The sequence below is a fragment of the Sinohyriopsis cumingii genome, chromosome 10 (assembly GCF_028554795.1).
Source record: "Sinohyriopsis cumingii isolate HCF-2022 chromosome 10, ASM2855479v2, whole genome shotgun sequence".
In the NCBI taxonomy this organism is placed as follows: domain Eukaryota; kingdom Metazoa; phylum Mollusca; class Bivalvia; order Unionida; family Unionidae; genus Sinohyriopsis; species Sinohyriopsis cumingii.
In genome coordinates, this window is record NC_142970.1 from 113,066,214 (window position 1) to 113,093,591 (window position 27,378).

Here is a 27,378-nt window from a genome sequence, read left to right on the forward strand (position 1 = left end):
ATTTCTTGTCGATTTTGCATTAAGTGTGTATATAAACATGTTTATCATCCTGATGAGAAGCTTAGCCCTTCTTGGACTTTTATTCAACTCTCCATGAAGTCAGAACAAACCAGAGAGATCAAGGCATGATCATGTGTGGGGCAAACTTGGTTGAGACAAGGCATGATCATGAATGAGACAAACTTGTTTGAGACAAGGCATAATCCTGAATGAGGCAAACTTGGTTGAGACAAGGCATGATCATGATTGAGACAAACTTGACTGAGACAAGGCATAATCCTAAATGAGACAAATGTGGCTGAGACAAGGCATGATCATGAATGAGACAAACTTGGTTGAGACAAGGCATGATCATGATTGAGACAAACTTGGCTGAGACAAGGCATAATCCTAAATGAGACAAATGTGGTTGAGACAAGGCATGATCCTGAATGAGACAAACTTGGTTGAGACAAGGCATGATCATGATTGAGACAAATGTGGTTGAGACAAGGCATGATCCTGAATGAATCAAACTTGGTTGAAACAAGGCATAATCATGAATGAGACAACACTTGGTTGAGACAAGGCATGATCATGAATGAGACAAACTTGGTTGAGACAAGGCATGATCATGATTGAGACAAATATGGTTGAGACAAGGCATGATCCTGAATGAGGCAAACTTGGTTGAGACTAGGCATGATCATGATTGAGACAAACTTGGTTGAAACAAGGCATGATCCCTGAAGGACACATACAGGTCACAGTAACTTAGCTTTCATTAATAACTGTAATATTCTGCCTGTCACAGTTACTACCAAGTTATGTGACTAATAGGGAACTAACAGAGATGATGAGATAAATGTAAGGTTTAACAAGACCCACTGGATAAAAATAACTGGTCACTGAGATGCTGAAAGGTCTAATAAATCATGTTGTACTGAAATACTGATTAACTGATTCTGTGAGCAACAGTGTCTGCAAAAATTAAATTAACACACTGTGAAACCCTACCTGTGCTAATCTTATGGAATAATTCAAACCTGCACCCTTTCAGTCATGAATGTCCAGAAAAATTACCAATGTGAAATGGATATTAATGCTTATTTTAATCAGACTCAGTAGACTTAAATACTAATGACAGTGAAATACTTTTTAGTGAAAGGTGTAGTTCTGCACACAACACATACAAGCATAACTAAAGTGACTCTACTAGTAAAACTGCATAAAATAATCATCTAAATGCAAATTCTGACCTTGAGAAACTGGGTTCAACTACACAGTAAATATAAACCACTAATGTTTGAAATATGTCACAGTGACCATGTTTTCAATGAAGGCTGTATTACACCTCCTAAGGCAATAACTAAGAAGTTATGAGACTCCATTGACAAAAGACACCAAAAAATTTAAAGGATAACGAAAATCAATCAACAGTGAAAAAATGGACAAGTTTACTTACTTTTCAATTACAGACATATCTGAACACTAACTTAATCGACTTGATAAGAAATAATGTCTTAGAAAATGGCCTCAGAGTAGAGAAACCTGAGAGCTGGTACTTGCAAAAATGAAACATGCAACAAGGCCTGGAGCCCAAATATAACATATCATTTTGAAACCAGTCAATCACACAATTAAATATTATTATGTTGGTGTAACAATCAGATCTGTTACATTTTATCAAGCTTGAGCAATAAGGAATGTTAACTATCACAAATCCCTGTTATTTTTCTACTGACGACATGGATGTGGAAAACTTCTACGACCAGCTACAAAAAGTGGTGGATAAGGCACAGAAAAAAAGACATTCTGGTTGTGCAAGGTGATTGGAATGCCAAGATAGGTGAGGATGCTTGCATGAACTGGAAAGGAACATGTGGGGGCTGCTGCCATGCATAAATGAATGACAGAGGACTGAGGCTCCTTAAATTCGTTGGTTACGACGACCTTATGCTGTTAAACACCTTCGGCCAGCACAGAGTATCCAGAAGATGGACATGACACATCGCAAGCAGAGACCATCACAGTCAGATCGACTACATCATGGTAAAGAGGTGTGTACAGTCAAGTGTAAACATCGCCAAGACTAGAAGGTTTCCTGGAACGGACATAGGAAGTGACCATGATCTGGTGATGATGACCTTCAGGCTACATCTAAAGAAGGTCAAGAAAGAGAGCCACACAAGAATAAAATTTGATTTCGAGAAATTGAAGGATCCCAAAGTAGCAAAAGTCTTCTGGGCAATGACTGGTGGGAATTTGCACAGCTCACCATCCTCAATGCTGAAAATACTGACATGGACACACTGATCACCACCTTCAATACAGCAATGACCGAAACAGCAAATGAGATCTTTGGTAGACATCATCCAGCCAAGAAGCCCTGGGTCACAACTGAGGTCCTGAACCTGTGTGACAAAAGGGAACTGAAGAAGAAAAGAACGATACAGAATGGGCTGAGCTGTACAAGGCAGTCAACCGGGAAGTTAAGAAAAGCATGAAAACAGCAAAAGAGAACTGGATAGAAGAACAGTCCAAAGACATTGAGGGAAATTTGAAAAGGAACAACAGTAGGAAAGCATACCAATTGGTCCAAGTTCTAACAAGCACAAAACAACGGCGGGTTACCTCCTTACAGGACAAAGCCAGAAACTGCCTCACAGAAGAAAAAGATATTCTGGAAAGATGCAGAACTTTACAACCACCAAGCTAAATAGATCCAGAAGTACTGAATGTCCCTCCAGCAACTAACAACAACAACCACCCTATCCTACATGAAGAAGTAGAAGCTGCAGTGAGATCTCTGAAAAAGAGGAAGTCAGCAGGAGTGGACAACATCCCAGCAGAACTGATCCAAGCTGGGGTCGAAGCAATGATTAGTGCCCTCACAAACATCTGCAACAAGATCTGGCAAACAGGAGCATGGCCATCACTGATCATCACCCTCCCCAAGAAAGGCAAACTGCAACTGTGTCAAAACCACAGTACAGTCTTATAAGCCATCCAAGCAAAGTCATGTTAAGGATACTGTTGAACAGACTGAAGCCACAGGCTGAAAAGATCACTGCCGAAGAGCAGGCAAGGTTCAGAGCATGGCGCAGCACAACAGAGCAGATATTCAACCTCAGGATATTGTGTGAGAAGTACCTCCAACACCAGCAAGATCTGTACCATGTCTTCCTGGATTTCAAGAAGGAATTTGACAGGGTAGGGCATGCAGCCTTGTGGGCAACCATGAAACTGTACAACATCAATGCCAACCTCATCACAGTAATAGAACACCTCAATGCCAAGGCCATCAGTATACTTCAACGGCAGCACAGGGGACTGGTTCAGAACGACCGTTAGAGTTAGACAAGGCTGTCTGCTCTCTCCCACACTATTCAACATATTTCTGGAGAGAATCATGGCAGACACGCTTGAAAAGCATGAAGAAACAGTCAGCATCGGAGGCAGAACAATTAGAAATAAGAGCATTTGGAATAGGTCTGTCTTGATTCTGATGCTTATTTTTCAATCTGTAGCAATCAGAAATAATGTGTCCTTTCTTATCGCACTAGGTACACATAGGAAGAGACAAGAATTTTTTTATCAAGCTTATCAGAAGCTTGACTTCTAAAAGTTGTGCCAGATTGAAATTTAGAAGGGCTTGTATTAGGCTGAAAAACTCTTCTACCAGAAGACTCCTGAGTGGAAGACTTGCCTACAAAAGAAATTTTATGAGCTAAGAAATACTCGTCAGCAGTACAAGCACCATTTTCCAAGGTTTTGACCTTACTCTCACCAAGATAAGTCTTAATGTCACTATGGACACAGTTCTTGAACTCTTCAAGTAATACAAGTTGGCTGATATTTTCATAATCTTGATCAACTTTCTTGGCTAAACACCATCAATCAAATAACTTTTTCTCTAGCAAATTCGACACGAGTTTGTCCAGCTTCCTTTTTATAGTTCCTGAATTTTTTTCAATAAGCCTCAGCGACCAACTCTTAACCCTTTAAGATGCATTCCTAACTTTACCAGTAAATACACACTGTAATAATATAGTCCAATGCTCCCTTGGCCATTTAAAATTTTCAGCAATATTTTCAAACTGAGGAAAATATTTGTCTACTTCTTTTTCTCTAAAAGGGGGCACTAACCTAATATTCTTAGCAACATCAAAACTTGAATTTGCCAGCTCTATTTCTCTTATTCTGAATTGATATTCCCTCTCTTCCTTCTCTTTTTGCATTTGTTTTTCTTCTTTGTGTAACTGCATTTGTTCTTTCTGTAAGTGCATTTGTATATCTCTCTCCTCTTTCACAGCTTGTAACTGTATTTGTTCTTTCTGTAAGTGCATTTGTATATCTCTCTCCTCTTTCTCAGCTTGTAACTGTATTTGTTCTTTCTGTAAGTGCATTTGTATATCTCTCTCCTCTTTCTCAGCTTGTAACTGTATTTGTTCTTTCTGTAAGTGCATTTGTATATTTCTCTCCTCTTTCTCAGCTTGTAACTGCATTTGATCTTTCTGTAAGTGCATTTGTATATCTCTCTCCTCTTTCACATATTGTAACTGTATTTGTTCTTTCTGTAAGTGCATTTGTATATCTCTCTCTTCTTTCTCAGCTTGTAACTGTATTTGTTCTTTCTGAAAGTGCATTTGTATATCTCTCTCCTCTATCTCAGCTCATAACTGCATCTGTTCTTTCTGTAAGTGCATTTGTATATCTCTCTCCTCTTTCTCAGCTTGTAACTGCATGTTCTTTCCATAAGTGCATTTATATATCTCTCTCCTCTTTCTCAGCTTGTAACTGCATTTGTTTTTCTTCTTTATCTTTCTGAAGTTCCAGCTTTCTTAACTCTAATTCCATCTTGTATTTTAATTTTACCTCCTTTATTTGTATGTCCGAGTCTGATACAGCCTTACTGATCAAAAACAAAACACTTTTATCTTGGACATTCTTTTCCATCAAATACCGGACCAAAATATTTTTTATTTCTTGCTTCGTTAAAGAAGCTTTTACCTCAGAAAGATCCTATTTTCTGGTAAGCTGAAGATATTCATCTCTTTTCAAAAGGTTTAAAAGATCTGCACTTTTCACGACATTGTAAAAAAAGCCTGTTGATATCATTAAAAATTTCTAAAATGTGACATGACATGGGATTTAACATTTTTGAAGAAAAATAGGGGAAATAAAGTTTAAAAAATCCAAAGTTCTCTGAAATATTTTAGCCAAAATTCATATATCCCAATGACAAGCACCCCAATTTTCCTGTTACAAGTCTAGGCTCTTACAAAAAGTAACAGGAAAAAAGTGTAACAACAAGCTTTGCAAAATTTAACAAATAATTTATTTCCCTAGAATATCCCTGGGTCAGCATTATATACAATGTCTCTATTATTAGTTGTGAACTCTATTCTAGACAATATCAAGTCCAGTAAACAAAGTTACATTACAATAGCATGTAAAAGAATTTTAAAAAATTAAAACAAACAAATAATTAAATTAAATATACATAACAACAGCCAAATGAGAATCTGGTTGAGAAAGACCAACTAATGAAATGTATTGGACTATCTCTACTCTCCATACCAACACAATAATCATGACATTATTAAAAAATTTTGAACAAGGGCTCTAAGTAATGCATAGTCTGACATTGCAACATGCTGTATGTCTCCATAGTATCAACCATATTTCTTCAATACAATAAGTTAGCAATATCATTGCTGCATCTTCCCTTTGATAACGCAGAAATGTTTGCAAGTGAAAATGGTATGCTTACAGTATCTTTCTGATTATACAGAACAACAAGTTTAAATAAGTATTCCAATATTACTTAAATTCCTTATCTGCCTCTAACAGGAGCGAGAGAGCCAGATTCACTTCCTTTCTCTTCAGAGCTGTCCTCCCCTTCTCATGCAGAGTCATAGCTAGTGTCAAAGCCTGACAAAAAAATGTTCAAATCAATCTAGGTGACTATTTAAGTATAACTTATCATCTGATACTTCTTTGTGATTATTTAGGTATAATTTATCATTTCTTTGTTATTAATTTTAGAATTCATCACTTTACTGAATGGTTCAAGGGATTCCTGTTTGATTATGATAATTTTACGGAAGAAAACATTGTCCTTTGTTCAGTGTAAATTTAAGGAAAGAAATAAAGTAAAAACAGAAGAAAAAAGATGGTGGATGAATGGAAAAAGGAAGGGAAAGAATGAAAAGAGAAAGAATAGAAAGAGTGAAATGAAAATATAGAATAGAAAAAAGAAGCCAGCAAGGGAGAGAATGAGAGTTAATATTGCTGAATAACTCTGCCTAATGTTTGTCTCCTAATGGCATTTCAAAACATGTGTATCCATTTTTTCTGACTCAGACTAAAAATATTTACAGTTGCAAATTTATTCAATATAATCTACAATAAAAATTCTATTTATTATTGAATATGCTTGTAATAAAAATTGAAATACAGTTTTAGAGATGTCATTTTATTTTAAAAATATATGAGAATTATGAATCTTTGATCTACTCTAACCAAACCATGGTTTTGACACTTGCACCTGCATAAGCCAAGAGCAACTGTGCCTGCCATAAAATACCAAAATATTGTTTTGACACTTGTGCCACAAAATAACAATAATTGGATTTGAAACTTCATAAACACTAAACCATGGTACTGACACTTGTAACATAAAAGACCAAACCATAGTTCTGACACTTCTACCTGCATGAGCCATGATTAGCGATATCATCAACAATGATTATTCCATTGGGACTCTCCTGTCCCCTTTACCTCAAATAAATCATCCTGGGTCAGAACTTGGTGTTAAGAGCAGTTTAAATAAAATGTTACAACTTTCTGAAAATTAAAAATTGAATATTTACGGTTTCAATTTAATCATTAGGAGTGCTTGCTGACCTTTCTTTCCTGTGGTGGTAACTGTAAAGGTCGGCCAGACTGGTCAGCTATCTGAACACTATAGTCATCATCATCCTCTACAAAATATTAATGAGCACAGGAGATAAAAGGAACCTAAACAACTGGTAATAATTTACTCAATACATTGGCAATCATAAACAAAAACACTGCATGAGATACATATTTTGGAATCAGATGGCATTCTTCACCATGTATTTAATGGCTGTGAGAGAAGAAGAGTGACAACATTCTGACCTAGTTCAATGAGGCAATATTGTTTTGTGTTGTTCTTATGCTATGACCTAGATGAAAGTAAATGGCCATAAATTATTACACCCACAAAACCAAGCATACTTCAATATATATACAGTGGAAATTCCTTATACCATATATCAATGGGACCACAATCTTGTTTTATTTACAGCAATGTCCAGAATTCTTAAGTTTATTTATAGCAATGTCCAGAATTCTGAAGTTTATTTACAGCAATGTCCAGAATTCTGAAGTTTATTTACAGCAATGTCCAGAATTCTGAAGTTTATTTATAGCAATGTCCAGACTACAAAGGTTTCTTTATACAATGTACAGACTACAGAGGATTCACCAAACTGAATGAGTTGTCTCCATCCCCCATTATTGGAGTTTGCTCCAATGGGGAACAGATACAGATCATTCATTCTAATGAATGTTGATGATTCTAAAGTGTCTGTACGTGTGTGTGTCTGTACACTGCATTGTGCTGCATTTTATATACTTGCCTTTAAGTTTGTGTGTCTGTACACTGCATTGTGCTGTATTTTATATACTTGCCTATAAGTTGAGTTCAACTGCAAACCATACAGAACCAGATATGCTACTACATAACATGCTGGCAGATCTAGGTCTATGCAGTTTGTTAGGAGTTATCAGTTAAATGAACAACACAGACCCTGATCTGCTCCTGCATTATATGACTACTGAACAGGATATATGTTGTTTTTTGTTGGACTTGGCGTATAAGCAAGTATATCCAATATGTATGTATGTATTAGAGACATAAAAAATTTTTAAAAAGCCAAATGGGTATCCGACAATACCGGATACCCAAACAAAGGGAAATTATATTAAATGTGAACCGGAACTGCTTTGTTGTAAGTTCATACATGCCATCCCCCTGAGAAGTATAAGAATAAATATTACTAATTAGTGAGAGGCAAGAAAGTGCAATCTGAGCATAAAAAGAATGATCTATATCTTAAATGTCATTATTACAGAAAACTGTATAAAAAAGGTACAGTTATTTCTGCTACTTACCTGGATCTGCAGGTAGTTAAAATTCTTGTTAAATCCATGTGGATTAATATGAGAATACAGACACAAAACAAAATGATAAATTATTTATACATAAATTTCACTTTAATTAGTTTACATCACGCATTTAACTTTAGTTCAAAGGTCGTAATGTCAAGTCCACAAATTCTGAATGCTGTATTATATCACTGTAGAATTCTTCTTTCAAAATTTGTAAAATACTATTGATTTCTTCTTTTTATGATGCAAAATGTTCTTCAAAATGTTTAACAAAATCCCTCTCCTTTTTCAGTCATATAACATCCATAAGTCAAATCGATAAAGCCTGTTTCACTTGATAATATTTGGCACCATGTTCTTTCAAAATAGACTGGTCTATTGCTGCATAAGTGTGTATCAAACTATAATTAACCTATGACATATGATAAGAAAACCTGTCTGTTTTCTTTGAAACATATCATATACAGTTACTATAAACAGAAATTAGGCAACTGTTTGAGTACAAAGTCAAATGGTTGAACAAGTCAACAATATGAAGATCAGTAGATGGAGGTCTACGATGGATCAACGTCACATGACACGAGCCTCAAACTGGACTTGTTCTTTTGTGCCTCGCTCACTCCAGTCATTGCCAGATATAATCTTTGATCTGAATCCGGAACATGTTTTGGTTTTTGTGTTTTTACATGAACTATACAGGTACCATATAGATAATTTTACTACCTGGGTAATTATGAAGGGGTGGGTACCCGAGTAACCCATTCACATCTTTAACTTAAATGTTTCATTGTCACATTACATTTATCATCCCCCTCCTGAAGTACATAAATTCAACAAGTCATGATATATAATATCTGAATTAAAAAGTGTACTGTAACTGACAGAATATTGACTATTCATAAACTTGAACTATTATTTATCTAGAGGATTAGTTTGTGGCCTGTAAGACACTCTCTGATCATACAGTCTTTGAAATCTCATCAAAAGATTGATGCAACTGAATAGGTGTCAGTTGTGTAGTGCGATCAGGGGGACTGAACATGACATTGAAGACACTCAGTATTGTCCACTGGGGGAGAACAAAGCAATGAAATAAACTGTTTTAAATACAATGGTTGTTTTTGTTATTATTTTGCATGCACATATTTTCCAATTTCTCAAATATGAAATTAAATAATTAAGGTACATAAAGACTTTATAACTCACAGGCCAGTTAGAGTCTACACTTAAGACCAGACAGTATCATCAGGTTGGTCTATAGTACTTACACAGGGCAAATTATGCTTAGCATCACTTCATGCGGATCTCACTTTTACCAAGCCACACCCTTCTAGATTACATTTGACCAAGAGTTGATCCACGTGTTCACAAGTTACTATTTTTTTGCAGTGATATAAGTGATCCCACAAACTGATGTAATCTTTCTAAAAAGGCAAACACATTTAAGTAAGGCAAATAACCAGCATTTACTCACATTAAACAACCGCTCTGATGGCCTAGTGGTTAGAGCGTCCACCTCAGATGTGGGAGGTTGTGGGTTCGATCATATGAAGGACTGAGGTTAGTGTTAGGACTGGTTGGCCTGGTGTCAGGATAATGTGACTGGGTGGGACATCATGCTATATGTCTGCGGCATGATGCCCCAGCGCTAGACATCACTATAAACTGCCACACTGCAGATATCATAGCGACATGACTAAAAATTGTTCAAGCTACGTTAAAAATCCAAATCACACACACCTACAGATACTCACATTAATGACCATGAAAAAAAGATCAAAATAAAGGCTAAAATTCTGAATACTGATCATCTAAGATCATCACCTATCTATTTTAGTTTTGCATTTTGGCTTAACAAATTGATTTCCCATATATTGGCAAGCTGGTTATTTTGGTGTCTCCTTTATTTATAATTGGCAGATTTTTCTTTTGGTTTCCGACAGCATTCCAATTAAGTTAAGTGTTTAAACCCTGAAACTTGCTTGTTTAAGAGGAAATTTTGTCTTGCAGCTAATGACTTTGATGTCTGATTCTCTTGTACTCCATAATATTAGCACAATTACACTACCTGTGCAAACAATTACAGTACCTGTGCAAACAATTACCATACCTGTGTAAACAATTACCATACCCGTGTAAACAATTACAATACCCATGTAAACAATTACTGTACCTGTGTTAATAATTATGGTCACTAAAGTTAAGCAAAGTAAAAAGTTTTAACAGTACAGTGTGACCCCACTATAACACGGTAGCTGGGAGCCATAAAACCCGACAATGTTATATACAGAACCGTGTTATATGCAACCAAGTCAGTTAGCTGAAGAAAATGTACACCCCCCACACAAAAAATTCTTGTGGGGGTGGGTGGGGGTAATAAATCCCGACGGTAACATACAGCACAGTTACCATCTTAAATTGATGCATATTAAATGAGAAATACACCTGTAGTGAAAACTGAGAAGACATAATATAATAGTTTATTTAGAGAACCATGAATTGGTACATATATGTGAATCCTGTTTATATATAAATGGCTAATTGTATAGCATGACTAGAGTATCAACACCGTGTACTCACCTGCGAACCTCATCATATACACTGAATACAAATGATTCCATCGAAATACGCACACACACAGCTTTAAAATAATTAATTTTGTAAAAGGTCATATTGGTCTGAATTCAGTGGAAAAACGTAACACAATCACGTAACAAATGACAAAACACATTTACTTTAAAGTACGTTCCAAGTCAGTAAAAGATAGTTTGCATTTTAAACCGCCGTTGGTAGCGTTTGTAAGCATAAACATTTTCCTTACAAAAAGGAAACTTTCACAGCACAGTTAACGCGTTCCAGTCACGCTGGAAAATGCAAAAATTCATCAGATTCCATCACTTTTTATTTAAGTTTGGTACTGACTTCCTTTGAAGAAAAGTTCTTTTGCTGTTGTTGAAAGATTGTAGTCGGCTTTCTTTGATGAAAGGTGCATGCGCTATTGAAGTCAACGCTAAAGGACAGCTTTGGAGAACCAAACAAATGCCCATTTCTTATTGTGGCGGCAACATCAAATAATTGTATTGCATGATTGAGACGTATTTTTTCCATTTGCTGAGCATGTTTTCATAACAGTCTGTTTCCTTTGAACATTCAGCAAACTATTTTATCTGGGTCCATTTTAAAAAAGGAATTGGCCATCGTTTATACTATTCTAGTTACTGTCCCTCCATACCTACTGAATAAACTAATAAGTAAGATGTATTTTTTTTTATACATTTGTGGTAGCAGCGTGGTAGCAGCGTGATGCTGCCTTCCACGCATGCATCTGAAAATTAACAAAGGGTAGAGACGCAGGTGTTCTAATGACAGGGATTATTACAGAAAACGTGAGTTTTCTGAAGGATTTAATTCTGAGTGAAATGAAGAGGAATTTTACTTACCATCCACATACAAATGTCAGTCTTTGTAAATACAGTAAAACCTGTTATGAGAGACCGCCCCTTCTGCCAACCAAAAGCGGTCTCTCAAGACAGGTGGTCTCTCATAAGAGGTGTGTGAAAATGGACTGGTTTTCAGGGTCAATAGTTAGCATTGTTGAAAAATAAATAATACCCATACTCACTGTACATGCATCATATCCTTTATTCATGAATCTTGTTAAATATTGCATGCATTCCTCTCAAAATATCTTTATATAATAAAGATATACATCTATCAAACAACGAGAATAAAATTTATATTTCAACATCACATTAATATGTACAAAAAATGAACAGTTAGATATGATGTATATATCTTATTTTATACACTTATTCACTTGTTTTTTTAAAAGAAATCCATTATACTTCTTTGTTGACATGTTTTACTCAGCTATATGGTCTGAACATGTATCTCAATTATTGCCTTTTCCGGAATCAACTTTCCACTTACTGGTATGTTTTTACTCCTTGCAACACAAAACCACTCCCATACTCGCTCATTCAGATCTCCGTAAACTGTCCGTCGTGCCATGGCATATTTCCTCTGTGCTTGTGCACCTTTCTGCCATTCATTTCTAATGGACTTCTTGTCTTTGATTACATTTTGAACTTGCGTTTTACTGATGCTTAAGCTGACTGCTATTTTGCGAGTGGTCTCGCCTTTTTCATTTCTTTCAATGACATTAATCCTTTCTTCCAGTGTTAAAATGTTTCTTTTTTTCAGCGGAGATTCTGCTGTTGTTATTAGTGTTGACGTTATAAAGACTATCAGTTTTGATCCGGTTTTGGGGAATTGTGGAATAAATATATATTATGTACCAATGAATGAAACCAAAAGACATAATTAACTCATCAAGAAACAATACATTTATTCTGAGACGAAGTTTAAATCAACAGCGTTATAGCTCGATAAACAAATGTTCCGACCATCTGCACCCACGTAAACAGATTGTGGCTTGGTGAAACACTAACAAAAGAAATAAAAAATAATTTTAAAAAAATCCGGAAATGATTCTCATTTACTAGTATTAAAGACAATGAGCTCATTCGCCCTCCAGGCATTATGGATTAACTGGAAAGCAAACGACGTACTCAAACCAACACTGAAGCCCTTTCAAACGATTTCTCACTTGGACATAAGGACTACCGGCGTTTTGTGAGTTTTCATAAAGATAAAGAAAAAATACAAACCTCTAAATTGACTGCGTATATCCATCATTACTCCCTTTGATGTTACTCTTACTGGCTATTCACATGACTTCGGCACTACAATGGCGGTTAGTGACATGTACTTTAGTCTGGTTTACTGCAGTTTACAAATGACACCGTACGCTGGAGTTGTAAATTTCACAAAACTGGTACTGTAGCAAGACAAATTATTTTTAAATACTTTATTAGAGCAATCTTTGCTATTTATGCAGTCTTTGTTACAAAGGATTAAATGATGGTTAGAGGTGTTTATCCCGATATATGGTTGTTCAACTATAGTGTTATTTAATGTGTACTTTGTTTGCATACTACATTTATCCCGAGCTCTAGTATTTACAAAGGATTAAGTTAAGGTCAGTGGTGTCAATCTGTTTTGATATTTTGGCGATGCGGTCGTTCATAGCAGTGTCAAAATGCATATTTTGCCAAGAAATCGCGGTAGCTGGTCACGTTCAGCAGGTGGTTGTCCATAACAGAGCGTTTATGTAGTAAAATCGATCCGTGCATTACGATTGTGGTCGGAAATGACAGGTGGTCGCTCATAGCAGAGGTCGCTCATGACAGGTTTTACTGTATATTAATTACTAGCAAGCAGCCGAAAATCCGATGAAAGATAGATTACGAGACAATGCCTCATCCGGTTGATCTCCGTTACCAAAAATGTCAACAACAAAAAAACGGATTTTTCAAAAGATACAGAACTCATGCTAGATGTCAAGATAAGCGGATTATGATATAACAATGCACTGTTTAGATGGTATGTCAGTATGGACAAAGAATTTGTTTATGTAACAATAGATAAATTTTAGTGCATTTTATATCCAGTTTGCAGCTTCCTTTCATGGGGCCTCTGAATTTCTGCACTCCAAACCAAAGGTTGTATAAAAAATTAAACAGCCAACAATGTCGCCAATAAATAAAAAAGCCACATGGTATGTTCTGCAGCCAATAAGGAAAAACAATCCAACTTTGCAACACTGGCAAAGACCTATGCGATTCCAGAATAAACTTTTCATGCGTTTTTTTTCCTTTCTTCTTCTTACTTTTAAGAAGAAAAAAATACTTTTTGGTGTATGAGAAAAATGCAAATAAAATTTCAGGAGCCAAGCAGTGATCGTCTTGTATTATTCATACGCGTTCTCTTCCCCAAAATGATAAGCAGCTTTTTATGGGTTTTTTCGTACTTTTTAAGATTATTTTTTTTGTGCACAAGAAAAATACATGTATATGAAATTTCGGGAGCCACACCACGACCGCGTTATATCCGAATTCGTGTCATAACGGAGCGTGCTATAGTGGGGTCACACTGTATTACAAAGCAATATTTCTGAAACATCTTCATTATAGTTTGGAGATATTTGAATTTAGTGTAGTGTAGTGAATTCTATGATTTGAATCCATAGGATGAACATCCATCAGTTCAGAATAAAATCTTCAATGTACATGCAGTGTACACGAATGTTGTTTGTTGTTGTCACTCTGGAATCATATTTTAACCAGTTACTTTAGAAGAAAAAAATTAAGTAAATTTATTGATTTTCATAAAATAATATTTAACTTGTAACATTTCTGTGTAATAATTCATGACGATAGTCCCTTAACACCCACAAAGTCTTTTTTTTTTTGTTGTTGTTGTTGTTGTTATAGGGTTTAACGCCATTTTTCAGCACAAGATAGGCTACACATGGCGGCCAGTATAAATGGTGGAGGAAGAACCCGGGAAAACCCCGGAAAGAATCACCGACCCACGAGAAGCTACCAGCAAGCTTTCTCACATATCCACATTGGCCGAGCCTGAGACTCGAACCCACGCAGACAGAGGTGAGATGGCAGTGATCCATGATGGAGAGCGCTTTAGACCACTCAGCCACTCGGGGCCCCAGTATGGATAGGTAAATCATATTGGTCATTTTTTGTATTGTTACCATAGACAAATTACACTGAATGATTAGTAGAAAAAATGCTGAAGGTGTCACAAGACTTTTAATACATGAAAACAATTGCTATAATTTCATGTAACAACATTTGTAGGTAAAAAAAAATTACTTGGTAAATAATTAAGGGTGCCCCAAGACTTGTAGTGTCCCAAGATATACAATCATTAGTCAGATTTGAAATCTTTTGTTACATCTCACTTATATGATGACCCCAACTCTGCATTAATAATATTTTTAAATAAAAAATGGTTGGCTTGTAAACGAGCAAATATGGTACCCCATGTGGACGGACAGGGCTTACAACAGCGCTCTCAAAGTCAAACCATCCTGAGGGCTGCAGGAGGGCATTTTCGATGGCCCAAGGGCAGCATCAACTCTGTTATCTTCATGACACTTTGTGACACCAATCATTTTGCGGGCCATAACATACGACTTGGCGGGCTGCATGCATCCCGAGGGCCATGTGCTTGAGACCCCTGGCTTACACTATGTGGTCCTAACACTCCATATGGATACACAGGGCTTATGCTATGTGGCCTTATTACTCCATGTGGATGTGCAGGGCTTACACTATAAGGTCTAGCCTGATAAATCAACCTCCCAACCTGCGTTTATACTGATGGACAATATGTGGGTCTGATGTCACCTGTTCATTAAAATGTGCAATTATTTTTTGCTACATACAAATCTTTCCAGAACAAATCTGCGTACACTTTAGACACATATCGGTAATTGGTAACCGACATATCTCGTACAAAATTGAAAATGGCCATAGGAAAGAGGCTTGTGCTATTCCATTTGAATTTACAAGTCACCAGATTTGCTCTGGAAATATAATTTACATCACTAAAAGAACCCTTCAGCCAACAATAGCTCGACAGCCGCTAGAAATACCGTTAAGTGTATAAAATGTACACCGATGTGTGCAGCTAAGATTGGGTGCAGACTCATGGAGGTTTTAATGAACAGGCAATATCAGCCCCTAGAACACTAATCAATATCATCATGGGTGATGGGCTGATTTATCAGTATATACGAGGTCCTAACACTCCATGTGGACACAAAGTGATTACACTATGTGGTTCAATAATTCCATGTGGATGCACTATGTTTATACTGTGCAGCCCTACTACTGCATGTGGATCCACAGGGGTGTCACTATGTGGTCCTCCCACCACTGTGGATGGACAGGGCTTACACTATACATCATGTGGTCCAACATATCCTATGGGGCATTACAAAAGCAAAAGCAAGAAAGCAAAGTTACCACACAAAATAATTATGTTTAGGTTCTTTTTCTCTTACCATTCTCTGCCCTGGCAGACAGGAGTTCCGCAGCATGCCGTGTCTCCATCAGCTGTGAAATCTGTTCCTGTTGTCTGCTGGCTTCTGCTTCTGTCACACTCAAACACAGAAGTAATAATCGACAGCCATTCTGAAAAAGAATGGATCATTTCAAAACCAAATATCTCATATTCAAACACTTCATTTTATATCTACTGTACTTAGTCTTATGTTACACACTCCAAACTGTAAATAACAGACATATTGTTATGTATATATTTGATTTAACTTATATTTAATTGAACTGTTTGTTTGTTAGTTTTAATTTTTTTATATTCCATTACATGCTACTGTAATGTAATTTTATTTACTGGATTTTATATTTTCCAGAAATTCAGTTATTTAAAAGCTGGACTAGTTCCTGATCTTATTTCATGATTGGAAGCAAATGACTTCTTTTTTATTTTTTTTTATTCATTATTAGTGTGGGATTTATAGTGAAATTGAGGTTGTACTGGGAATACTTGACTTTAGACAAGTAAATAGCCTCTATGTTGTTATTTAAAAATTCTGGTTTTACCGGAATTACGCAGTAGCCAGATTTAATAGTGATGTTTTGTGAAATAATTTCAATTGGGCTTTTAAAACACTTCGAAGTCAAGGTGTTTTTTCTGTTGTGACAAGTTGGAGTTAAATTTTAATTTTTCTTCAAATTATTTGGATTCTAAGAGATAAATTCTTTTTCCTGGGAATATATAAGTGCTCATACAGAATTCTTGGACAAATACTTTTATTGAAATTTTATTTGGAATTAAAAACTGGATTATTATTTTCTGTAGTTCAACAATGAACAGTTGAAACTTCAGTACTATATTGACTACAGTATACGTCATTGCCTTTCATTTTGGATTTTCATCAGGACTCTAACTAAATTTCATTAGAATATTTTATTACTAGGACTTCTAGGTTTTAACTCTTGGATTATTCTTTGATTATTTTTGGATTTGATTCTTAAAACCATAAGTTCTTTTCCTACTTTTGTTTTTCTAGGGAAATAATTTGTTAAACTTTACAAAGCTTGTTGTCTTCACTTTTTCCTTGTTACTGTTTATCAGAGCCTAAGCTCATAACAATAAGTCTCCTCTGTGAGTACGGACTTGGGTATATTGACCCAAAAGTTCTTCTTTCATTGGAGCTTATCTATTTAAATATATCTCAAGGTGGGGTGTACACTTTATTTTTTCAGCACTTTTGTTTTCTATTTAGAGTTGGGTCTTAACCAACTCTTTTCCAATAAAATTTTAATTCCTTTCTTTTGGTTGTGACCCTAGCGATCCATAACAAAGTGTAATTGCAAATAGTTTGAAATGGAATAGCCACAAAACTGTTTGTACATATAACCAATAACACACTAACATTGACATCTGTGTGAAGCAAACATTAAAATATATTCTACGGACTTAATGTAGAACATCACAGTTTTCTTCACATGGTTGTTGTGTAGGTCAGCATGTAAGGTTGCAGAGGAAGAGATATGGAAATAAGTGATGTATGGGAAAAAAGTTTGGGGTGACATAAAGAGAGGTAACCATTCTTTTTCTATCTAGTGGAGCTAGGTATAGCTAGCATGCACAATTCACAATACAATATCATTATACAGTTTATGTTTCACACTTCAGTTATTACTGGATTCATTTTTGTATTAGCTGTAATTTACAATGTGTTTTGAATAAATTGTCCAATCTAGACTCACAGTATGGTATGTTTTGAATTACTGCAACTGCATTGTACAGCAAATGCTGTCCTTTTGAATTGTTGTCACTGCCTTGCACTGTAAACACTTTCCATTCGAATTACATTGTGAACTGGGTCATCTGAATTACTGCCATAGCCTTGCACTGTGATTACTGTTCATTTGAATTATTGCCACTGCCTTGCACTGTGATTACTGTTCATTTGAATTATTGCCACTGCCTTGCACTGTGATTGCTGTTCATTTGAAATATTGTCATTGCCTTGCACTGAATGCTGTCCACTTATTTCAGTGCATTGCACATTCTTAAATATAAAGGTGTCTCTCAAACCAACAATAGCCATGTCAGTTTCAAGTCACAGCTGCATCAGCTGGTTGAAGCTAAAGTACAAGCCATACAGGTCACGTAAGTGTTCACTGCTGACAATTCAAGATCGGTGAACTTTTTAGAATACGATTTACACATATCATTAAATGTTGATTATTCACTTTATTTTCATCATCATACATCCATAATCCTTGGAAACACATTATATATATATGCCCTGAGAAGTATATATTCCATGAACAATGTTAACATGTGCATTTTTGGACAAGGTCAACTTAAATGCTTGATCCAGTACGTACCAGGTTGAATGTTGCATGTTGTGATGTCACAATAATAGCTGTGTATATTGATGAAAATCTGTACTACCCTGTCATTTGTTATGACAAACCAGACTTCCTCTTTTCTTGACTTAGTTTAGTACCTGGCCAACATCTTAAAAATCCATAGTGACCAGTAATTTTCATCTGGATGTTTTTTGATAATATTTAAGGTGCAAAGCATTCAACAATCATGATTACAAACCATGTGGATAAACTATATTAATGTTAAATTTTAGAACAATAATTTATATTTAATTTAAGATTGGCTTAAATGACCATATTGACATGCACTTTAGACTTACGAGTTATTTACCACCAGCAATCGTGGCTTACTTTGCAAACAATGAAACTAGCTATGATTGCAGACAGGTAATTAATTACATAAAATGTAGAATAAATATTAATTGATAAATTCATAAGATTAATAAATTGATAAACTCATAAAATTAATTTACCAATGGCCAGGTGTAAAACATTCCTGCATATATATATATATATATATATATATATATATATATATATAATGTGACCCCGCTATAGCATGCCACATTAAAACATGATTTCAGATATAACATGACTGTGGCATGGCTCCCCAAACTTCATATACATGTACTTTTCTCATCCACAAAGTTTTTTTTTTCTTATACGAACAAAATGTAACGTGTAAAAAGTTTATCATTTTTGGGGAAGAGATTGTGTATGACTTCTAATATAAGATGATCACAGTGTGACTCCTGCAATTTCAAATATATGTATTTATCTCATAAATGAAAAAAAAAAATCTTTTTAAAAGTACAAAAAATAACGTGTAAAACTTTTAATCAGGCATCATGGTGGCCTTTGCCAATGTTGCAAATTGCGATTTATTTTCCTTACTAGCGACAAATTATACCATCCAGCGATATTGTTTTGTTAACATCTCTGGTAGCAGAGATCAACTGGATGAAATAGTGACAGATTATCGGCTGCTCACTAGTAACTAATATATTTACTTTGACTGACCTCTGTATGTGTGTGGTAAGTAAAATTCCCCTTCTCTCCACTCATAGAATTAAACCCTTCAGAACTTTCATATTTTCTGTAGTAATCCCTGTCAGAAGAGAACAGAGCACCTGTGTATTCATTGTCTGTATGCCTTTTTTTTAAATAACAATTCTGACACATGCATGGAAGGCAATATCTCTCCACCACCAGGAATGTCACCATCCCCCACCCCTAATCCCCTGAGATCTGCTTGCTGGGCTATCTGTGCTATTGGGACTAGCTACAATTGACCAACATTTGAAGGCAGGAAAAGTAACGATGGCTAAATCCTTTCATTTTTAAAATGTACCCAGGAAAATAGTTTTGCTAAAACTTCAAAGAAAACCAATCACCTTTGAAGCACTGATCATTCTGTATAAATGCTTAGCAAATGCAAAATAATCATCTGTCTCAATCAAAGTTCTACAACTTTTTGATGTTGCCACTGCAATAAGAAAAAGGCATCTGTTTGGTCCTCCTTTAGTGGTAACTTCAATAACACAAGCATCTTTCATCTAAGAAAGCCTACTACAATCTTCAATAAAAAACAAATAACTTTTCATCAAAGGAAGTCAGCACCAAACTTTAAAAAAAGCAATGGAATCTGATTGTTGCATTTTCCAAAGTGAATGGAACATGTTTATTGTGCCACGAAAGTTTCTTTCCGCAGGAAAAAGAAATTGTGCTTAAAGCCGCTATCAATGGCATATATATATATATATATATGGCTATCAAGTTGATTGAAGATGGGGATCTTGTAAAGATGTCTGTTAAACTTTTCAATTTGTTAAAGTTTTCATTTACCTATAAATAGACTCATCCCATGGGTTGCCTCGGCAAAAAGATACTGTCTCCATATGACCAAAATAAGTTGTCAATATTCATGTGTTTTTTTGACTAGTTTGTCTTCAATTAATCAAAAGCACATATTGATGTGCCCCCTTTTATTAACACACACCCCACCCACCATAATTTAGGTAACTGCGTCATTTTCATCAGCTAACTGACTTGGTTGGTAATAACATGGTTTGGTCTATAATGGTTAGGTTCTATGGCCCCAAACTACCATGTTATAGCGGGGTCACACTGTATATATATTGAGAGAGAGAGAGAGAGAGAGAGAGAGAAACTGAGAGACACAGGGACACAGAAAGATTGACAGAGACGGAGAGACAGAGAGAATCTATCAGTTGACGATACATTACTATTGATATTATTGATGGAGTAACAAATGATTTTGTCCTGAAAAATATTTTATTTTTACCACGTGTCCAATTTTCATGTGAACAATTTACTGTATCTTTTAACATGCTCTAAGAACTGTTGAGAGGGTTTCATCTTGGACAGCAAGCTCCTATCAGTTTTACCATATATAGTCATCAGATCAGTTTTTAACTCTTCATACTTCTCTCTTTCCTTTACATGCAATCAAGATAGATAATCCAGAATATGTTGTTGTTGTTGTGGGTTTTTACGCCATTCTTCATTAGAACAGAAAATTTGGACATCTATAAAAATAGTATACATCCAACTAAAGGAGAAACTCAAACTTGTTTTAGGTAGAAAACTTCCGAACTGATTGTATGAATTTTGGGAGGCCTCTCTGCTGTTGGTTGCTGTTAGACATGAGCAGATGTAGTAACTGATGATTTCATAGGATCTGGCACCAATCCCCATGTAATAAGGGGAGATCACTCTGTCCAACCATCATGTAGGAGGGCAGATAACAGCTTTTTGGCTACATTTGCTTAGCCTGGGAGGGCTGGATTTGAGATAGTAGCAATTCTTCTAAGATATTATAATTGAGTAATGTATTCCCAAAAGAAATTAGATGCTAATACACCCTGAACCTTTTACACATAAGCTCTATCTCCCTATATCTTTTGGACTGCTCTGACAGCATAAGTGGTTAGAGAGTCCGCCTCAGATGTTGTAGGCCATGGGCTCAAAGCCCCGCTGAGTCATACCAAAGACTTATAAAAATAGTACTAACAGCTGCCTCACTTGGAGCTCAGCATTAAGAGGTTAGTATTATGACTGGTTGGCCTGGTGTCAGGATAATGTGACTGGTTAGGACATCATGCTACATGTCTGCGTCATGATGACCCATTGCTAAATAACATTATAAATGGTCACACTACAGACATTGTAGCGATATGACTGAAAATTTTTATTATAAAGTATAGCTAGTCAGGGTCCGCAATGTGATACTGCTCCACTGGGGAATTATCAGGTTTCAAAAATATATCACAATAATTATATCACAATAATGATATCACAATAATTATATCACAATAATTATATCATAATAATTATAACATATTAATTATATCATAATAATATCGTAATAATTATATCATAATAATTATATCGTAATAATTATCTTGTAATAATTATATCAAAATAATTATATTGCCCTTACATTGTGTCTCCTGTATATTATCTCATGCATGTTATCCCTAAACTAAACCACATTATTATTAGCAGGGTTCAGTTTATGATATGGCTTGACGGGACCAATGGCAATCAAGCATTTGACAAATGCCACTACTACTTCTTATTGACTCTTTTGTTTCATCGACTGATAACAAATGTACCCCAAAATTATGCTATAAAGTATTTATTATTTCATTATTAGGTTCCATGCAGAGCCGGAGCTAATCAAAATAATTTTATAACCAAAAATGAAGCAATCTTAATGATGACAGAGGTATGAATTATAATCTATGTTGAATGTTCTGACAAAAACAATTTATCACTGGCAGATTTTGTATAATGAAAGACAGATACATTTATCACACTTGTCACTAGAATCATGACCACAAAGTCTTCATGATTTGTTCTGAAGAACATTAAATAGGTTCAGTGTTGGTAAGTAATAATTGTGCGGTCATGCAGGTGTTGTTAACCAGTCAATGATGTTGGATTTTTTTTTAACCCGATTTTGATATGTTTAGCCGATTCTATGGTCCATGATCAATGTCTGGGATCTTTCCCGAGTCCATTATACTAACAGTATTGTAATCTTGGGACAAACTTTAAGCTTATAATGCCAAAACATTTCTTTTATTTACTTTGGACAAACTTTATGCTTATAATCCCAAACACATTTCTTTTATTTACTTTGGATTACTGATCTTGCATGGAAAATAGCGAAAGAGATGCAATATCTAGAAAACCAGACTAATGTAGCTAGGCTTCCAACTCAACTCATGTTGCCATTCTTCAGTCATACAGTATTTTTGGTAAGCATTCCACTGATAACTCATGCAGGTCAATACTGATAACTGTAATGTTCAAAACATACATAAAATAGGGGCACATTCAAGTATTCAGTGCATGCCACTTAAGTTTGCATGCACCACTGGATGCATGTTTAATTTTAAGGGTCCAGTGAATTTTTATTATGCTAATGGTGCAAAAACATGCTCTAAATTGAACCTACACAAGCTGAAAATTAGACTACAGCAGAGGGTAGAAAATACCACATAGCCTGTAAGTTGATAGTTTATCCTCTATCCTCGGTCAGCTTTACATCAAAAGTTAGCACCAACATTTAAGCAAGTTATAATACATTTTTGTATCTTGCTAAGATATTAGTCAACTTTACCTTGATCCCTTGGTCTTGCAAACTGGTAGGGCCATTAACAATGTGACCATTACAAATGAGCTTTGTTTGATCTAGGGGTATCCCCACATTATTAGCCACCTTTTGTCTAAGTTCCCATCCTGTTACTGACAGTGAGATCTCAATCGACAGAGTCTGTGAACTACCATTGGGAGATCTTGCAGCCTAAATGAAGAAAAAAAGGTGGGTAACTAGCTTTGTGTCATGAAACTGAATAACAACGTTCTGACAGAACCCATAACTCGGACAATTTGCTTAAAAAATGATGAAAATAGAACATGATCTAAATTTTTAAATCCTTATGCTGATATCTGATGTTCTTTAAACAATACTCAATGGAAACAGATTTTGTGGCAGATTTTACAGGTAGTGAAGTGATGGGACAGAAGGATTTAGATAGCACATTATGAACCCTCATAAAAATAAACAAATCATTATTTTAAAAATTAGATTTAGGTCTAGTATAACAAAAAGCTATGCTTCCATTCTGCACTTCCATGGTCTTATGTTGGATATCTAACCTTAAATTGATTGAACTTTTCAGGTAAAAAAGGCTTTGACTTGTACTCAGAACTAAATCACTACAAATAAAAGTTACAAAAAAGGCAAAAACAAGACAACTTTACAGGAATGGTTTATTGATAAACACAGTCCTAACTAAAAATTATCAAAAACTGTAGACAGGTTTAATGTAGATGTCTCATTGTTAAAGTTATATTGACTCTGGGCCAATTTGTAACAAGATGAAGGGTAAGTACTGGTTGATCATTTACTTAAAGAACACTGGCCACATATATTCCACAAACATGTGATATTATTATAGTCATACAAAAAATCCCCACATTTGTTATTTATGCACACCATACAATGCTTAATCAGACCTCAAAATCTGCTTTTTTAAATGAAAAAAATATTCGGCAATCTCCATAAACAATTGGTAGTTTCTGCATGCCAAAAACAGATAAAACGTACATTTATCCCTTCTATTCAACCAGGCCGTTCAAGTGTTTAATTTCCCCATGTATATGTATGTGTATATATATATATATATATATATATATATATATATATATATATATAAATGAGTGATTCTTTAGATTTTAAACATTCTATGAGAAGAGGGGTAGAAAGAGCATAAGCAAAATATATCAAATATAGATTACAGTACAGTAATGTGATTGATTGATTGATTGTTTGTTTTTTAACAGCACATCAGCACTTTTAGGTTATTTAGCGCCAAACAAAGTGTTATTTGTATAATCTTTTAAAACTTATAAAAGGTCCTATATCGACCAGCGATATAAAAGAACAAATGGTTGAAATTAAAAACGGTAAGATAGTAACGGTGCAAAATAAAGCTTCCCGATCAACGGGAGATGTAAAAAGATGAATAGGTATTAAAATGGGACGGTATATATATTGCATAAAACTGCACAAGGTGATAGCATAAAAGTCAGAGTTTAGAGTAAATATTTACGGCTTTCAAGAACTCTATAATACGAGTGATGTTTATATTATCAAAAAGTTCTTTCATGTCATGCACAATGTAATAACGATCGCGCGTTGGTTGTAGGTCAAAGCACTCTATCATAAAGTGCTTGACAGTGAATGGTTCATTGCAAGAAACGCACTCTGGTGGATCTTCACCTTTTAGTATGTGGGTGTGGGTGATATAAGTATGACCAATTCGGATTCTTGCAATGACTACCTCCTCCCTACGAATGGTTCTGTAGGAAGGAGTCCATTCTCCTAGAGTAGGCATGATTGCGTGAAGTTTGTTATTTACAGCATCATTCCATGATGCCTGCCACTTCTGACGTAAGAACTTTCTGATACAAGGTTTAAAATCAGTACATGGTATTTTAAAATCAGATGGTTCTTGAGAAAGGGCCATTTTAGCAGCGCGATCTGCTTTTTCGTTACCTTTAATACCAATGTGGCTAGGTAACCAACAGTATATTATATTGTGGTAGACACTCAGCTCGGTATTTTTTACGAGTATGTTTTTCAATAATGGGTTCTCCAGTTTTCTATTGTGTAGTGACTGGAGTACTGATAGCGAGTCGGAGAAGATGATACAGTTTAAAATACGGTTCTTTTCTATATGATGCAGAGCAAGGTCTATTGCTCTGATTTCGGCTGTAAAAATTGATGCTCCATTTGGTAAGCGAACTTGCATTGTGTGATTTCCACAAACAAAGGCTGCAGCAGCCTTTTCCTCATCCTTTGATCCATCAGTGTAAATTCTGGTGTAGTTTTTAAATTCGGTGAGGAGTTCATGGTAAGAGTTGTGGAAGACAGAAGGGTTTGTTTCGGATTTTTTTCCATCGTGTAGCGTAAAACGTACTTTTGGTTGTTTAATTAGCCAGGGTGGTGTTTCGGAGATGGATGTTTTCTGAATTTTTGAAAGATCTATATTTGTAGTGTCAAGGCTGGATGATATTCTAATGCCAAAGGAAGGTATGGCATTTGGTTTATTTTCTTATAAAGTTTTGTATTTGGGTTGAAAAACAGCCGAAAAAGCAGGATTCAGAGGGTTTGATTTTAATTTCAGAGCATACTGTGCGGAAAGCATTTCTCTACGATGCGATAACGGTGGTTCATTCGCCTCAGCTAGAAGGCTTTCACACGGGGATGTTTTAAATGCTCCCAGAGCCAGTCTTATTCCCTGATGATGAATTGGATCAAACATTTTAAGATACGATTTTCTGGCAGAACCATACACAACGCAACCATAGTCTAGTTTGGAGCAAATAAACGTTCTGTATAAATTTAGGATGACTTTTCTATCAGCACCCCAGTCAGTGTGTGCTACTACTTTAAGTAGGTTAAGTGCTTTTAAGCATTTAGCTTTTAAGTTCTTTAGGTGTGGAATAAAGGTCAGTTTTCTGTCAAAGATTATACCTAAAAATTTGGTTTCCTCAACAACTGGAATAGGTGTTCCATCCAGTGCGAGGTTCGGTTCATCGTGATGTTTTCGTAACTGACAGAAATGCATGCATACCGTTTTTGATTTCGAGAATTTGAAACCGTTTGCATTGGCCCAATTTTGAATTTTGTTTATATTTTGCTGCAGTTGTCTTTCAATTGTATGCATGTGCTTTGACCGATAACATATTAGAAAATCATCAACGTATAACGAACAATCCACACCAGGAGTCAAACACTTGGTGATGCTATTAATTTTGATGTTAAAGAGCGTCACAGATAAAATACTGCCCTGGGGCACACCCATCTCTTGCTCGTGCAGATCGGAGAGGGTAGAGCCCACTCGTACTTTGAATTCTCTGTCGGAGAGAAAGTTGGATATGAAAGAGGGCAGACGGCCTTTTAGACCTAGATCGTTCAGGTCATTTAGTATCCCGTACTTCCATGTCGTGTCATAGGCCTTTTCTAAATCAAAGAAAACCGCTATTAAATGTTCTTTCTTCATAAATGCATCGCGAATAAATGTTTCCAGTCTAACCAGATGATCATTGGTGCTCCAGCCATATCGAAAGCCACTTTGGAAAGGAGATATTAAATTGTTAGTTTCCAAATACCAGACAAGCCGAGAATTGATCATTCGTTCCATTGTTTTGCACACACAGCTTGTGAGTGCAATTGGTCAATAGCTGTTGGGGTCTTCGCTATCTTTACCGGGTTTGGGGACTGGTATTACAGTTGCTTCTTTCCAGATTTTTGGTACATTACCAGTAATCCATAAATCATTGAAGAGTTTCAAAAGAGATGTTAATGATGATTCTGGAAGGTGTTTCAGAAACTGGTAATGTATCTCGTCAGGCCCAGCGGATGTATCATGGGCCTTATCTAAAGCCTCCCTAAGCTCCGATAGTGAGAACAATTGGTTATAACTTTCCGAGTTGTTGGATGTGAATTTTAAACGTGACTTTTCTTTTTGAGTTTTAAGTTTTCGGAAGGCTTCTGAATAATTAGATGATGAGGAATTTTTTGAGAAACTGTCAGCAAGAATATTTGCAATGTCACGTTTTGAACTAAAGTTGTTATTGTTCAGTGTCAGATGTCGGAGAGGGTTTTGCTTTCTCTTTCCGTTTATTTTGCGTATAGTGTCCCAAACTTTTTTAACAGAGGAACGAGAGTTTAAAGAAGAAACATACTTCTTCCATGATGCTCTTTTACTTTCCTTGATTATGCGGCGAGCTTTGGCCCAGACAATGCGATATATATTTAAGTTTTCGGGCGTCGGTTGATTATTAAATTTCCTTAATGCTTCTC

At 35.6% G+C, this 27,378-nt stretch overlaps 1 protein-coding gene across 5 annotated transcripts in view; it reads right to left on the reverse strand.

Moving 5' to 3' along the window:
* LOC149791044 (NEDD8 ultimate buster 1-like) overlaps positions 1–27,378 on the reverse strand; it is an 84,337-nt gene that overhangs the window by 44,391 nt on the left and 12,568 nt on the right. For 3 of the 5 annotated variants that reach the window (XM_089972948.1, XM_089972949.1, XM_089972951.1), the window contains exons 4-7: positions 23,125–23,307; positions 16,112–16,241; positions 6,892–6,968; positions 5,810–5,916 (exon numbers count right to left, since the gene is read on the reverse strand). In XM_089972948.1, the coding sequence (XP_089829074.1) occupies positions 5,810–5,916; positions 6,892–6,968; positions 16,112–16,241; positions 23,125–23,307 (497 nt within the window). Of the gene's footprint in view, positions 1–5,809; positions 5,917–6,891; positions 6,969–16,111; positions 16,242–19,493; positions 19,713–23,124; positions 23,308–27,378 lie in introns of those variants that run through there. The other 2 variants (XM_089972953.1, XM_089972952.1) reach the window with 2 other exon arrangements.